The sequence below is a fragment of the Suillus subaureus genome, assembly GCF_016647635.1.
Source record: "Suillus subaureus strain MN1 chromosome Unknown BJ212scaffold_39, whole genome shotgun sequence".
NCBI classification, from domain to species: domain Eukaryota; kingdom Fungi; phylum Basidiomycota; class Agaricomycetes; order Boletales; family Suillaceae; genus Suillus; species Suillus subaureus.
Genome location: NW_024538595.1, coordinates 88,657 through 101,611, shown reverse-complemented (window position 1 = coordinate 101,611; position 12,955 = coordinate 88,657). Strand labels below are relative to the sequence as shown.

The 12,955-nt window shown below is 48.2% G+C and overlaps 4 protein-coding genes across 4 annotated transcripts; 2 read left to right on the top strand and 2 right to left on the bottom strand.

The window, feature by feature from the left end:
• Positions 1-161: 161 nt before the first annotated feature.
• On the top strand, positions 162-2,848 carry BJ212DRAFT_1384035 (cytochrome P450). Its single transcript, XM_041336746.1, has 12 exons — positions 162-393; positions 455-543; positions 598-641; positions 695-832; positions 889-1,027; positions 1,091-1,392; positions 1,440-1,506; positions 1,560-1,835; positions 1,883-2,194; positions 2,248-2,280; positions 2,334-2,362; positions 2,419-2,848. Exons 1-12 carry the CDS (start codon positions 292-294, stop codon positions 2,616-2,618), a joined length of 1,731 nt encoding a protein of 576 aa, XP_041188482.1. The 5' UTR covers positions 162-291; the 3' UTR covers positions 2,619-2,848.
• Positions 2,849-3,102: 254 nt separating this feature from the next.
• Positions 3,103-7,385, top strand: BJ212DRAFT_1449077 (uncharacterized protein; the record flags this gene model as incomplete). Its single annotated transcript, XM_041338639.1, has 12 exons — positions 3,103-3,129; positions 3,193-3,633; positions 3,686-3,743; positions 3,797-4,736; positions 4,788-5,051; positions 5,099-5,270; positions 5,324-5,503; positions 5,563-5,628; positions 5,676-6,295; positions 6,345-6,693; positions 6,742-7,255; positions 7,306-7,385. 12 exons carry the CDS (start codon positions 3,103-3,105, stop codon positions 7,383-7,385), a joined length of 3,711 nt encoding a protein of 1,236 aa, XP_041188481.1.
• Positions 7,386-7,555: 170 nt separating this feature from the next.
• On the bottom strand, positions 7,556-10,487 carry BJ212DRAFT_1531221 (uncharacterized protein). The gene is made up of 10 exons (XM_041341771.1): positions 10,107-10,487; positions 9,750-10,046; positions 9,621-9,694; positions 9,506-9,573; positions 9,409-9,452; positions 9,043-9,355; positions 8,599-8,993; positions 8,479-8,550; positions 8,246-8,431; positions 7,556-8,195 (listed from the first exon to the last, which is right to left on the bottom strand). The coding sequence occupies exons 1-10, from the start codon at positions 10,167-10,169 to the stop codon at positions 7,866-7,868; spliced, it is 1,842 nt and encodes a 613-aa protein (XP_041188480.1). The 5' UTR covers positions 10,170-10,487; the 3' UTR covers positions 7,556-7,865.
• Positions 10,216-12,743, bottom strand: BJ212DRAFT_1384008 (Metallo-dependent phosphatase-like protein). Its single transcript, XM_041336745.1, has 15 exons — positions 12,533-12,743; positions 12,334-12,468; positions 12,235-12,280; positions 12,036-12,183; positions 11,928-11,988; positions 11,635-11,880; positions 11,440-11,577; positions 11,275-11,390; positions 11,197-11,221; positions 10,953-11,144; positions 10,899-10,903; positions 10,798-10,848; positions 10,637-10,730; positions 10,494-10,582; positions 10,216-10,442 (listed from the first exon to the last, which is right to left on the bottom strand). The coding sequence occupies exons 1-15, from the start codon at positions 12,699-12,701 to the stop codon at positions 10,329-10,331; spliced, it is 1,629 nt and encodes a 542-aa protein (XP_041188479.1). The 5' UTR covers positions 12,702-12,743; the 3' UTR covers positions 10,216-10,328.
• Positions 12,744-12,955: the final 212 nt, after the last annotated feature.

Below are 12,955 nucleotides of genomic sequence, written 5' to 3'. Positions count from 1 at the left end.
AGGCTCTGCATGTGCGGACGACTCGAGTCAGCAACGCGTGGACATCAAGACGCAAGATGCTGTTTGCACAGCTTTGAAACGCATATAACCCACAGGCCAACTCTATGCACCATTGTCATGTCGCTGTCCCAAGTATGCGGAATCGGAATTTTCTCGGTGCTTGCTCTCTGGAAGATTTTTTGGGGCTCATCAAGAAAATACAATATCGACCTTGATGGCCCTAAGGAGGTCCACTGGTTGACGGGTGCTTGACCGTGGTTACACTCGTTTTATCATACGTCTGACTTTGGGATGCCAGGGAACGTCCGGGCATTGTTCGAAGATGGCCTTGACCACTGCGTGAACCTGGCTGAACAGTATGGCGGAGCGGTCAAGCTACAAAGTTTATATGGAGTAAGCTCAGATGTGAAGTATCGTTACTCTGAAACATCCTTACGAATACTGCTCTCTCCAGGAAGTAGTGTATCTATCTGATCCACTGGCGCTGTATCATGTTATTACAAAAGATCAGCATATCTTTGAAGAACCTGATGTATTTATCATGTCAGTGTTGTATTACTCTTTCACGGCCGCATATATTGACTTCGCGTTACAAAGGAACAACAAGGCGATGTTCGGAGATGGTCTAATATCCACTATCGGTGCGAGGTATTATGGTAGGGGGTTCATGAGAGGTGTCTGACAACATGGATAGGAGAGCAGCATCGAAAGCAACGCAAGCTGCTCAACCCTGTCTTCTCGACCTCGAATATGCGAGAATTACTACCCACATTGCAACCCATTGCGCACAAGCTGACCTCTATCGTTGTATCTAAGCTTCCGGACGATGGGTGTAAGTCGGTTCACACGCACATCGACATGAACGGTTTTATCCAACTCTTTAAACAGCATACAAAGAAATCGATGTGCTGCCTTTGCTATCTCGCAGTGCACTTGACGGCGTTTGTCAGGCGATTCTTGGTTATCCAAGCAATACTCTAGATGCTGCAGAAAACGACGAGTATACTGAAGCACTCCGGAAGATGGGGTACGTGGTATAAAATATAGCAATCCTGTCACAACGGTAGTGATTTTTGACTTCATTTTGCAGGCCCCTGATATCAAAGCTCATGTATTTCCGGCCAATTGTTCCAGTAGTTATGCGCAACTTCTCATCATACTGGATAAGGAAGCTTGTGGATTTGGTCACGATGCCCTGGATTCCCACTGAACGGATGAAAGATGTGCGAGAGATGCGACGAATCGTTGAACTCATGGACAGCAGTAGCAAGCAAGTTTTCGCGGAGAAAAAAGCAGCACTGGAGACTTCAGCTACTTTATCCCCCATTGATGTGCAGTCTGAAGTTGATGATCTTAAACCGGGTCAGAGGAAAGATATGATGGACATCATGCGTTAGTTCCATGACGTTCTGGTTCAATTGTTACTGAGTTATACACAGTCAAGGCAAACTCTGCGTCTTCCAGCTCAGAGCAACTCACCGATGCGGAGCTGTTGGGACAAATGAAGTAAGCCACTGCTCATTATAAACATGAAAATGCTCTAACTCGTTTCATTGTAGCGTTATGGTATTTGCTGGCCTAGATACGACTACCTCTGCTCTGTCTCGTTGCGTTTACCTACTTGCCAAGAACCCACTCGCCCAAGCTCGATTGAGAAGCGAAATTCGTGATGCCATCAAGCCTGTGTCTCTCGCACAAGACGGTTCTTCGTTTTTCGAACACGACAATCCACTTATTTACTTGTCCTACGACGCGCTAATAAATCTTCCATTCCTTGACGGAGTTGTCAGAGAGACATTGCGGCTTTATCCTTCTTTTCCGCACATGGGCCGAAAGTATGTCGTTCACCATCCCCAGAACTATTAACTGAGTATATCGATAGAGTGCTCAAAGCAACTACTCTTCCACTTCAATTCCCTGTTCGTTCGTCATCTGGAGCAGAAATATCTTCTATTGCGGTACATGAGAAAGCGCTCGTTGTCATCTCTATTTTAGCTGCAAACCGCAATCGAACCATGTGGGGTGATGATGCGAACGAGTGGAAGCCTGAGCGATGGCTCTCTTCCCCGGGGAGAAAAGATGAGCCAGACACGGATGTATCCTCTGATGGTGCCGAGGTATTGTCATCGAAGCTATCCGCACCCATCCTTGGGGTCAAAGGCGGCATCAGGTACCCTGGTGTTTATTCCAACATGTCAGTCCTTATCTGCTAGGTCATAGCATAGTATGTTTGCTGACCATACGCAGGATGACTTTCCTCGGTGGCAGTCGTTCCTGCATGTTAGTCAAATGCAAGACATCCGATTATCTGCGCACTGACGTCATATTTACAGCGGGTTCAAGTTTGCCGAAATGGAAATGAGTAAGTCCTTGCACGTTGCATATGGCTGTCTAGTCTAACTAATCTTGATTCATCAGAACAAATTCTTGCCGCGCTTGTACTTCGTCTGCATTTTGTACTCCCAACTGATCCGGATGCCAACGGACATATCAAAGAGATTCAGTGGAAGTTGAAGGCGTTTCACACACCTGTCGTTAAGCCACCAGCTGGGGATGGGGTATCACCTACGGTTCCACTCAATTTTCGACTGGTGCAAGAGGAAGACTTCGAATGGTAGGATTGTATTTGTGCTTGTGATGTGATGCTCTGTGGTTTATTATATGCTCTGACGCTCTGTATATTATTTATTCTCAAACGTTGTACGTGCTTACCAGTTGGTTTGACTCTACCGCTACCACGGTATATACTATTGAATTGATATCAATGTCTACACGGAGGGAATCAATTCGAAAGCCATAGCTATCGACCTTCTCATCGTACGCTCGCATACCGACCCGCAGTGCGAGGTCGCGGTTAAGTAAGTCCTTACTTAACTAAATTAATAGTGATGTGATGTTTCGCACATATATAGCCTCCTATTAGGCGACAACCCATTCGGGCTTCGACACGTTGTCCGTCGTTTTCCGGTTTACCCAAAACCTTTCTCTACTTGTTTCCTACCTCTTAAATTTTTTGGATTTTGGTTTACGCGTTGAGTTTAGTTCAACGCAGGTATTTCTCGTCACAGGTTCTGTGCTTTGGACACCCGTAAGCCTCGAAACATGCAACTCACTGCAGCTGAACTCCAGGTCAGCCAGTTCCTTCATGTGCACCGACGTATTGACCCTGATGAATGTTATTTACAATTTTAGAAGAGACACGAACTCGAAGGAGCTCCTGACCCATTCCCCTCTCTTGGGGAGACGACAACCGTTAAGCCCAAACGTGTCGTCCAGGTCCCTGCTGATGCAGACTCGCAAGCTGATTTCCCCACTCTCGCCACTTCTACGCCTGCTGCTGCTGCACCTGGAAAGTCTGTTTGGGGCTCTGATGCTGGCCCTCGCATCAAGGCCACTGTCAAATCCACACCAGTCATCACAGATTATTTCATGGTCACTCAAGCCGAGCTTCCTGCCAAGGATGGTAAACAAACATCGGTCGGTGAAATCATGAAGCAGGTCATGACAAAGTACAGGGTCAGAATAGAGGCATCGACAAATCAGAGTCGGCAGACTACCTTCCACATGAAGGGTGAGACTCAAAAGGACCTTGACAAGGCTAAACGTCATTTACTAGCCGCTTTGAGCCCCGTGGTACATCACAGTTTTTGAGCTATCTCTTCCTGCATCTTAATTGCTTCATTAGGCTATTTTGACTTTGAATGCCCCCGCATCTACTATCGCAGCTATAATCGGACCCAAGGGTAAGGTTTTTGTATTCAGTAGCATTCTATGCATTTATCGTTCATACTTTTAGGCGCAACTCTCAAGAAGATTCGCGAGGCTACAGGTGTCAAGGTCGATATTCCTCCCAAGGACGGTACCCCCAACGAACATGCAAGCGGAACGAATGGAACTATTACTCCCCTCCCAGGCGACGAGGAAGAGGAAGTTATGGTACCTGTCACTATCACCGGCCCGCGCCCGCTTGCCTTGGAAGCTCAGGGAATGCTCAATGAGATCATCGCTTCTCGGACTTCATATCTCACCCAAAAAGTTCGAGACATTCCGGCTCACATTCTTCCTTTCGTCCTTACTTGTCGCAACCACTTTATTGGGGAAGCCCAAGGTTCCTATGTCAATCTCGCTTTGAACCAACCTGAGCGGGAGATTACTGTTAGTGGAGATCGCGAGGGCGTCGTTCGTGTCGTCGAGACCATCAAAGCTACCATCGAAGGATTCAAGACCAGCCTAACCAACCTCAAGATTTCTTTGCCCAAGCGCCAGCATCGTCTTCTTGCCGGTAAAGCGGTCGACGACATTCTGGGGCAGACCAAATGTTTGGTTGAAGTCGCTTCCCCTGAGGATCCAGGCGATGAGGTCACGGTGTGGGGCTTGGCAGTTGATCTTCCTATTGGTTTGGGTGCTGTCATGGCCAAGGCAAATTCGCAATTCATCCACGAGTTCCCCTTACCTGGCCCCCTGGCAATTTCAAAGCAACTCCTTGCATATATGACACGGATCGACTATGAGGCAACCTTGGCTAACGATCACCCTGATGCTTTGATCTTTACACCGTCTCCTGCTACCATTGCCCAAGCATCAGTTCTCAATATTGACATTGCTGGCGAGAAATCCGTGGTGGACGCAGTGATTAAGCAGATCTCCGAGTTCATTGGGAAACTCATTGGTGCAACGAGGGAAGTTTCGATCGATTGGCTCATCCACCGCGTTATCCAGGGTAAAAATGCTAAGAAGTGCGTATGATCTGTGATATAGCTGAATTATAAAGCTAATCCAATGACTAGATTGAAGCAATTCTACGAGGCGCAGAATGTTCAAGTCTTTTTCCCTCCAGAGTCCGCCGAGGAATCCCAGGTCCTATTGGTTTATGATCCCCTTTCTCCCTCGGCGTCGCCCTCGCCCGTGGAGAAAGTCAAGCATTTGGATCATGCTGTGGAAGAGCTCCTCAAGATGTCCAAGGAATTTGCGGATGTGAAAAGCCAGAAAATCTCAGTCGAGAAGCGTTGGCACGAAGCCGTCGTCGGTCAAGGAGGCACCACTTTGAATGCGTGAGTTCGCCTTACATATGACGAGTGTATTAACAAATATGTTCTAGTATCATTGGTGAGGACACGACGCTCTCTATCAAGGTTGGCGCAGAAGTTGGCGACGCATCTGATGAGGATGTCATCCTTGTCCGAGGCACCAGCATCGACGTCGATCGTGCTGTCGAAGAGATCTCCAAGGTTGTCGAGGACGCCAAGAATGATGCCATTGTCAGCAGCTATGTGGGTCTTGGATGATGTAGTTATCGCTCTGGCTGATCCACACCACAACATAGTCCATTGAATTTGATATTGATCGGGAGTATGTTGGCCGAGTCGTCGGCGCACAGGGTTCAGGCGTCAACAAACTTCGCGATGCTCTCGGTGTTAAGGTAGATTTCTCAGACGAAGCTGATGAGAAGGAAAAAGAGGCAGGCAAGAAGAAGAAGGCCGCTCATCAGAAATCCAAGGTCAAGGTAATCGTTAAACTTGCCTGTCTTTTCTTCTTTCCATTTCTCACTATATTTGCAAACAGATTACAGGTCGCAAGGAGAATGTAGAGGAAGCCAAAAAACGCATCTTGTCACAAGTTGAGAGGCTTGTAAGTCATCACACAGTTCGATGTTCCCGTTTCTGACATTCCCTCAGGCCGACGAGACTTCTGAAGTTTTGAAAATACCCAACCAGTACCACGCCCAGCTCATTGGTCAGGGTGGCAGGTACGCCATTCGGCTAGAAGAGAATTACGGTGTCAAAATCACATTCCCTCGTTCATCCGGCGAGAACGGGGAGGGCAAGACCAGGGAGCAACTCAAACCTGACGAGGTCCTCATCAAGGGTGGTAAGAGGGGCGTTGCTAGCGCAAAATCTGAGTTGCTTGATGCTCTGGAGTTTGAAAAGGAAAACAACAAGGTTCTCACATTCGATGTTCCCACTCGTTCAGTCTCTCGTATCCTTGGCAAAGGTGGTGCCAGCATCCTCGAGATTAAGGATGTTACCGGAGCTCAAATTGATGTCGATAAAACCAACGATGGTATCGGTTCCTTCACGCAAATTACAGTTCGTGGTACAAAGGACGCAATCAATGCCGCGAAGACCGCCATCCTAGCTATAGCTGATCAAGTCGGCGAGGAAACCACAGTATCCCTGGTCATCGAGCGCAAGTTCCACCGTAACATCATAGGTGCTGGTGGGCAGGGTTTGAAAGATCTCATCAACAGGTGTGGTGGTCCGTCTGACACTAAACTCCAAGCTGGCCTTGTCCGTTTGTATGTTCGTTCCACTTGTATCTTGACGTTTTGCTAACATTTTCCCCAGCCCTCGCCCTGATGAAACCTCTGATGAGGTTCGCCTCCGCGGAGAGCCCAAGTTGGTTAACAAGGTCAAAGAGGAACTCGAGCAAATCGTGGCCACATTGCGTGACCGTATTGTTCTGGCTGTGGAGATCCCTGCGTCGCAGCACCGTAACTTGATCGGCAGAGGTGGCCAACATTTGAATGATCTTCAGAACCGAACTGGAGTTCAAGTACAGTTCCCTGGGTCACGCTCATACAATCAATTTGGCGATCCCGAAAATGCAAGTGAGATGGCAGACGTTGATCCGGCCAACATCGTCAAGGTTTCTGGTGGTCGCAAAGCCTGCGAGGCGGCGGTTGAAGAGCTCCAGGTATGCAATATCTCTTTTATAATTTTCAGGTTCTTATGGTGCTCCCAGACCCACGTGAGGCCCGCCACTCCTGAAGGCGTTACGGCGATTGTCTCAGTCCCACTGAAGTACCACCACGCCATTTCACAGCAAGGCCATTTCTTCCGTACTTTGCGCAACTTCGGGGTTTCTGTCGAGCAATCTGGCAAGCCTCAGAAGCCGGCAGTCCCTGCCGCCCCCCCTCAAAATGGCTCTACAACTGCCCGTATTGATGATACTGATGATGCGCCATCCATCGAAATTCACTGGCAGGTCGCTGAAAATTATTTGGATGCTGAGGAAGGTGATTCAGAGTGGACTTTGAAGGGGAGCGACGTTACTGGTCTGGAGCGGGCCCAGAGCCTCATCCAGGAAGCTATTGCGCAGGCTGCAGCCATGACCTGTGTGGGCTTTTTGACTCTCCCTGATCGCTCTGCATTCCCGAGAATCGTAGGCTCAAAGGGGTCCAACGTCGCACGCCTTCGAAACGAAACTGGAGCTGACATTACAGTCGGCAGAGACAACAGTACTATCATCATCATTGGTAAGCTGGTTTTATCCATACGGGACCACTGGTTTGACGTTGTATTTCAGGGTCTGAATCTGCTGTCGATGCTGCCAAAGAAGCGATCTTGAAGCAAATATCTTCGTCTGGCCGCCCTCCACGCCACTGAAATGTTAATCATGTCCATTGATGTTGGGTTTTAGGTGTACATCATGCTGTTGTTTTAAAACCATCGACAGACCACACTATCTTGTTATGATATTCTCTGCAATACAATGGAACGGATATTGGAATATTATGCAAATATCTCAAAGTGGGACACCATCAACATCATCCTGCATCCATAGGCGATCCATCAATGTCTTCCATCGGCTCGCCGTCGACATCAAAGTCCTCGCCGTGATCAAGAGGAACGCCGTCAACGTCGTCATCAAGGGGTGTGCCATCCACATCCAACGGCTCTCCATCTACATCCATATCTTCGATCGGTGCGCCATCGAGATCATTGGTGTCGTCTGCGATACTAGGGGTTGCCTTGGTTACTTCCTGCGCAGGCTGGAAAGACTTCACTTTGAACTTGGAAACATATGAAGATTGTGCCTTGGCTGCAGCAACGCTAGCATCATCTTCTGCCTTCGGCTCGTTCAAATCAGGCCCGTGTGGTACCATCCAGCCTAGCACGCAGTTCCGCAGTAAAGTCTGGAGAAAAGACTATCCAATCTTCCCAGATGTCCACTACGGACGTGATCTGCTTCTTGAACGTTTCCGCGGTGATCCGACCAGGAAAAGAATGATAGATGGTGGCGAAATGATCGAACACTATGCCCAAGCGAGACTGGAATTCCTGGCGAAACTTCCATGCGCTTGGTACTGGGGCTGCTGAGTTGTGTAAGATGTCGCAGATAAGATGCAACCGAGCAATCTTGCGTGGCACAGGTGTGCCATCCACCAAGAGTGAAGAAATGATGATATCCGATACCTAGCATGGTTAGAACAGAGCACTTCTTTGAATGGAAATTGTAATTATACCTCACGAGCAGCTTCCGCGTGTTCCAAGCTGAATGTCATACAGCGAGCGAGCTCGCCTCTCTTGCCAGAGACACCACGAAGCATTGCCTCGAACCGTTTGCGAGCTAGCTTGCCTAGAACAGTTTTGCGAGTTCGCTCTTGCTCCGACTCTTCCGCAGAATCGGTAGAGTAGGTCGAGTTATATCCCTGACACGTGTTTAGCATGGTTCACTACGCAAAAGCAATGAGCACACCTCGTCGTCAAATTCTGCACCCGTAAAATCGTCTCGCTCGACTAGACCTTTGTAGAATGCATGCCGTCGGTGCTTTTCGCAGTCTGTCAACATCCTCACTAAGGAGATAGCTTGACATACCTTGCGCTGTGTCATGAAAGAGTATCTGGGATTGTTCCTTTCCCATTCACGGAGATTATCTTCGTACTCAGACCCATGGCCTTTGACCTCGGCGGCCACAGCACGAATGAACGTGTCGGTGACCGCAGCAGCCTCGTCTTCCGAATCGTGCCTCCTCGAAGGACTAGGTGACCGTCTGTATGGACTGCGGCTGTCATAGCGTGAACGACTGTACGAGCGCCGTCGCCGCCGAGGTGAGCGACTATCGTTCAGGGAACGACTGCGGGAACGTCTAGAGGACCGATAGCGGCCCGTGGAGCGAGACCGGGACTGGCGCCTTGGCGAATGTGACTTGCTCCTGCCCCTACGCTCGTGTCCTCGTGATCTCGATCTTGACCTAGATGCCCTGCTTGGTACTGTAAAGTGTGTGAAAAAAATGCTTAAGGCAATTGCTGTGACCTCTACCGTAGAGAGCTTTTGCAGCCATAGGCACAGCTTTGCTCCATCCCACACGAAGAATCGAACCCCCCCAATCAAGGCCATCAACTTCCCTCAGAGCAGCTTCTGCATCTTTACGCTTCATAAAGGATACGAACCCACTCAACCCGGAATTTCTGTTGCGGCGCGAAGCAGTCATATCACCACCCGGACCGGCAACAACATCCCCTCGTGGCCACATGATTTTTACGGAGCCAACAGGACCGTGACGGGCAAAAAAGGTCCCAAGAGATTGTTCGGTGACATTGGAGGGTAAATTGGCCACAAAAAGGTTGGAAGTCTGCGGAAAAAAATCATCCGAAAACGAAGAAACGAAAAGGTGTTCACACTCACCTCAGGATCACCGCGGTCCTTGCTACCACTCTGCCCTTCGTATGCTGCAATGCAATACATTCGAGCTTGATAGCGATAAAAGTAAACGAAACCCCACCTGCTAATGCAGTCACTGACCGCCCATGGGAAGAACGGGAATACCTGGCCTCTCGCATTGCCTGCTCCCTGAAGAGATGATGAAATGACGCATATAACAGTATGAACTCAGCTACCTCTTGATCTCTTCGAGAAATGAATCCATGGCTCGTTTGCCTTTCGGCTTCGGTGCATTACCTGATGTGGTGGACTGGTCAAGAATATGAGCACAAGTAGATGTTGTTCGCATGAAGCGGTTCACATACTTCATCTTCATGAGACCGAACTGGCCTGGTGCGTGACGAAGACTCCGCAGGACCTTTGACTGGCGGTTGATAAGACACTTTCGCGCCGTCCGATGCACGAACAAATCCCGAGCCAGCCTTCTGCTTGTCCACACTTTCCCCCTCAAACGCGTCAATGAAATCAGCATATGCCTTAGCAGCACTCTCTTCCTCCTCTCGTTTTTTTGCCTCTGCAGCTTCCTTCTCCTTTTCTCGGCGGGACTTGCGAACAGTACCTTGCGCGTACTGTGATAACTTCGTGTCATCCAGGGTCTTTTGCTAATGTACGAAGCGATTGGTAAGTGTTTCAAGGACATAAATAATGTCTATTCGTCGCACTGGGAACGAAGGATCTTCGTCGTCATCAAAGAACGCGGCCAGTCTTGATTTCGTCTTGTCCATAGCAGTTCAGAAATTTCAAAGTCAAGTGGAAGAGTTTTGAATATGTTAAGCTTGTGTTAAGCGTCCAAACAGGCGACTGGTAACTACAAGTAGCAAGACTCCCACGCGCCCGCACCCATTATATCGTGACTCCACCTACATAAGATTTGTCATGAGAATCTACATCATCAAGCTCGCCAGACCTCCTTGCGCATATGCCATCGGCTTCATTGGCGGATGAGGTGTCGCTTCGAATTGGAAGTACTTTTGGTCTCCTTCTGCATTTATTCGTATCTAGCAAGGTGTGAGTATTTAAAGCCTTGGATGAACAGTATATAGACATACAAACGCTCCCTTGTTTCCCACTTGATCCACATAATTTGGGGCTGAAAAGACGGTTGTGCAGAGACCATCATGTTCTACGGCATACCCATCTGCAGACCCAAATTGGAGTCAGGTTCCTTAGCAAAGCGATGAAAAACACTTACCCTGACGAACTTCATGGCTCCGAATGATAGAAGTAACGCCATTCAGTAAACACCACCTCTTCGTGACGTCAGGACCGAAAGCAATTCCGACACCCTGGAAGGAGGGGTTGGAAGGAGGGGTTGTGAGCCTCAAAGCGATTGGGCAGCTAACTAACACATACGCGTTTGCTCGGGCCGCGACCAGGAAGTGTTTGAGGATCAGTCCAGAGTAGCTAAAATGAAAATAAGTGCCTGTACGCATGAGTACAGCATAAATGCACACATCGGCTGGAAGTGTGTCAGTTATAACTGGTTGTAAGAGCGGGAGGGCACGCACACATCAAACCATCTTGACCTGGCTGCCGTCCGATTCGAGGAATTTTGCGAACGTCATCTAGGGTGATACCGTCTTTGCTGAATAGCCCGCCATGCACAACAAAGTATCTCTTGAGCCCTTGTGGTGACAGGATTGTTGTAGTGCTTGTTTCGGTGAGTGCTTTCGTGGCGCTCACAAGTGTTGCTAATGGTACTGAAGAACCAACGATGAATCAGCTGAACTTAGCAGATCCATAGATACTTACAAGTGGTGAAAACGTGAGCGAATAACTGTCAAAGAAGCCGTAAGCGCTTTAAATAGAGAAAGAATGGAGGGAATGAACTTTATATGTTTGCTCTCCGTGTTTGTGCTTTGCTTCGCCTTCAAAGCCATACGTTCGGTTCATGTCTTTTGCTTCGTGATTACCTCTATTAATGAACATGCGTGTGGGGTATAACCCTTTGCTTGATTTCAGTACTAAAGCCCTTTGTATAGGTCATGTACTCACATTTGTAGGCGAAGGCGGTAAGAATAACCTCAATGGACCACGATCCCCGATCAACAAGATCGCCATTCATAAGAAGACAATGCTTCTCGGTAGGAGTACCCGTCAATGAGTATAGATTCAATAAATCGTAGAATTGTCCTAGAATAAACACGGTAAGCACGACCCTATATCAAGCACTGCAGCGCTTAGACTGACCGTGAACATCTCCAATGACGTCGCATGTCACGCCATCTTGTAGGTCCAAGTTTACTAGACTTTCTTCTTTTACAAAATGCGAGCATGCTCCAAGAATAATCTCCCACGCGTACCGCCTTGGAAGATTTTTGCCTGCCTTGAACCACTCGATCATTCCTTTGATAAACTCTTCCGTCATCACATATTTCCCATCATCCCCAGTACTCAATTGTGGACCAGCATAGGCTTTTTCGACCTCACAGCCCCCTGAAAACAATGAAAACACAGAATCTATGGAAATTCAGACAACTGACCTTCCGCGATGATCTCGTGACATCTTTCTACTGGATTTTTCTCCCCTTCTACTTCAATCGCCTACCAAGAAGATTAGCTGCGACATTGACCTGAAGCGTAAAACGTACCTTCTCAAATTCTATCCTGCGCACGAGCTTTTGGGTAGCTGTGAGTTGTGACTGAACAACTGTGTTTCTAGGCTCTAGCGCGACGACCTTCTTGAAATCCGCCACCGCTAGCTGAGGTTTTGCAATCTGTAGATAGCATGTCGCACGACTGATACGAGCACTTAGCTTCGGACATTTGTACCCACAACCTGTCACATACCGATAAAAGGCCTTGGCATATTTAGGATCGACTTCGATAGCCTTTGCTATAGTCGCGTGAGATGACAAAACACCTTGACTGACATATCCAGCAACTTACAAGCATCTGAAAGTGCAAACCCATATTCTTCTAATTTTGTCCGAGCTGCAGCGCGATTGCACCAATACGTTGCATCTAACGGGTTCACCTCTATGGCTTGAGTGTAGAGTCTAACGGCCTCCACGAAGTTATGACCTGTTGGCCAGATCGCCCTAACTTAAACATCATCACGAATGCAATGCCAATGTTCAACACGCACTTGCAAATGCCTGATTTGCCTTTGTCTTGATCTTAGCAGCCTCCGCCCGATCCTCGTCGGTCACACCTCCTAGAGTCAAGGTTTGGATCTCCGGAGAGGGAAGAGATGATGGCGCAGTCGATGCCCTAGAAGGAGGGGCAGAAGATGATGTTGACGATGAACCATCCATGTTATGAAAGACGCCCACTAGCTAAGAAGTGTGCGTCGCGATCTGCAAGTACCAGTTCATTAATCACCTTCGACTGAAATTTTCCGAGAAAGGAAATTCACATCGGTGGCTTTACATTAACTACTTATCAGATGTATAATCTTGAGTCGAGAGATTCGCGAACAAAAAACCTTCATATTAACCAGAAAAATAAGTGAAATTACGGGGAGCGGCGACAGCATCACCATAAAGTGGGTATGAGTGTATGTGGTGAT

Coding starts and splice junctions, on each gene's coding strand:
- BJ212DRAFT_1384035 (XM_041336746.1), top strand. CDS start 292: ATGCCAGGGAACGTCCGGGCATTGTTCGAAGATGGCCTTGACCACTGC. Junction 544..597: donor GAACCTGATGTATTTATCAT/GTCAGTGTTGTA, acceptor CGCGTTACAAAG/GAACAACAAGGCGATGTTCG. Junction 833..888: donor TAAGCTTCCGGACGATGGGT/GTAAGTCGGTTC, acceptor CTCTTTAAACAG/CATACAAAGAAATCGATGTG.
- BJ212DRAFT_1531221 (XM_041341771.1), bottom strand. CDS start 10,169: ATGGACAAGACGAAATCAAGACTGGCCGCGTTCTTTGATGACGACGAA. Junction 9,695..9,749: donor TTCGGTCTCATGAAGATGAA/GTATGTGAACCG, acceptor ATTCTTGACCAG/TCCACCACATCAGGTAATGC. Junction 9,453..9,505: donor GTCAGTGACTGCATTAGCAG/GTGGGGTTTCGT, acceptor ATTGCATTGCAG/CATACGAAGGGCAGAGTGGT.
- BJ212DRAFT_1384008 (XM_041336745.1), bottom strand. CDS start 12,701: ATGGATGGTTCATCGTCAACATCATCTTCTGCCCCTCCTTCTAGGGCA. Junction 11,391..11,439: donor TACCGCCTTCGCCTACAAAT/GTGAGTACATGA, acceptor AATCAAGCAAAG/GGTTATACCCCACACGCATG. Junction 10,583..10,636: donor GAGCCATGAAGTTCGTCAGG/GTAAGTGTTTTT, acceptor TTGGGTCTGCAG/ATGGGTATGCCGTAGAACAT.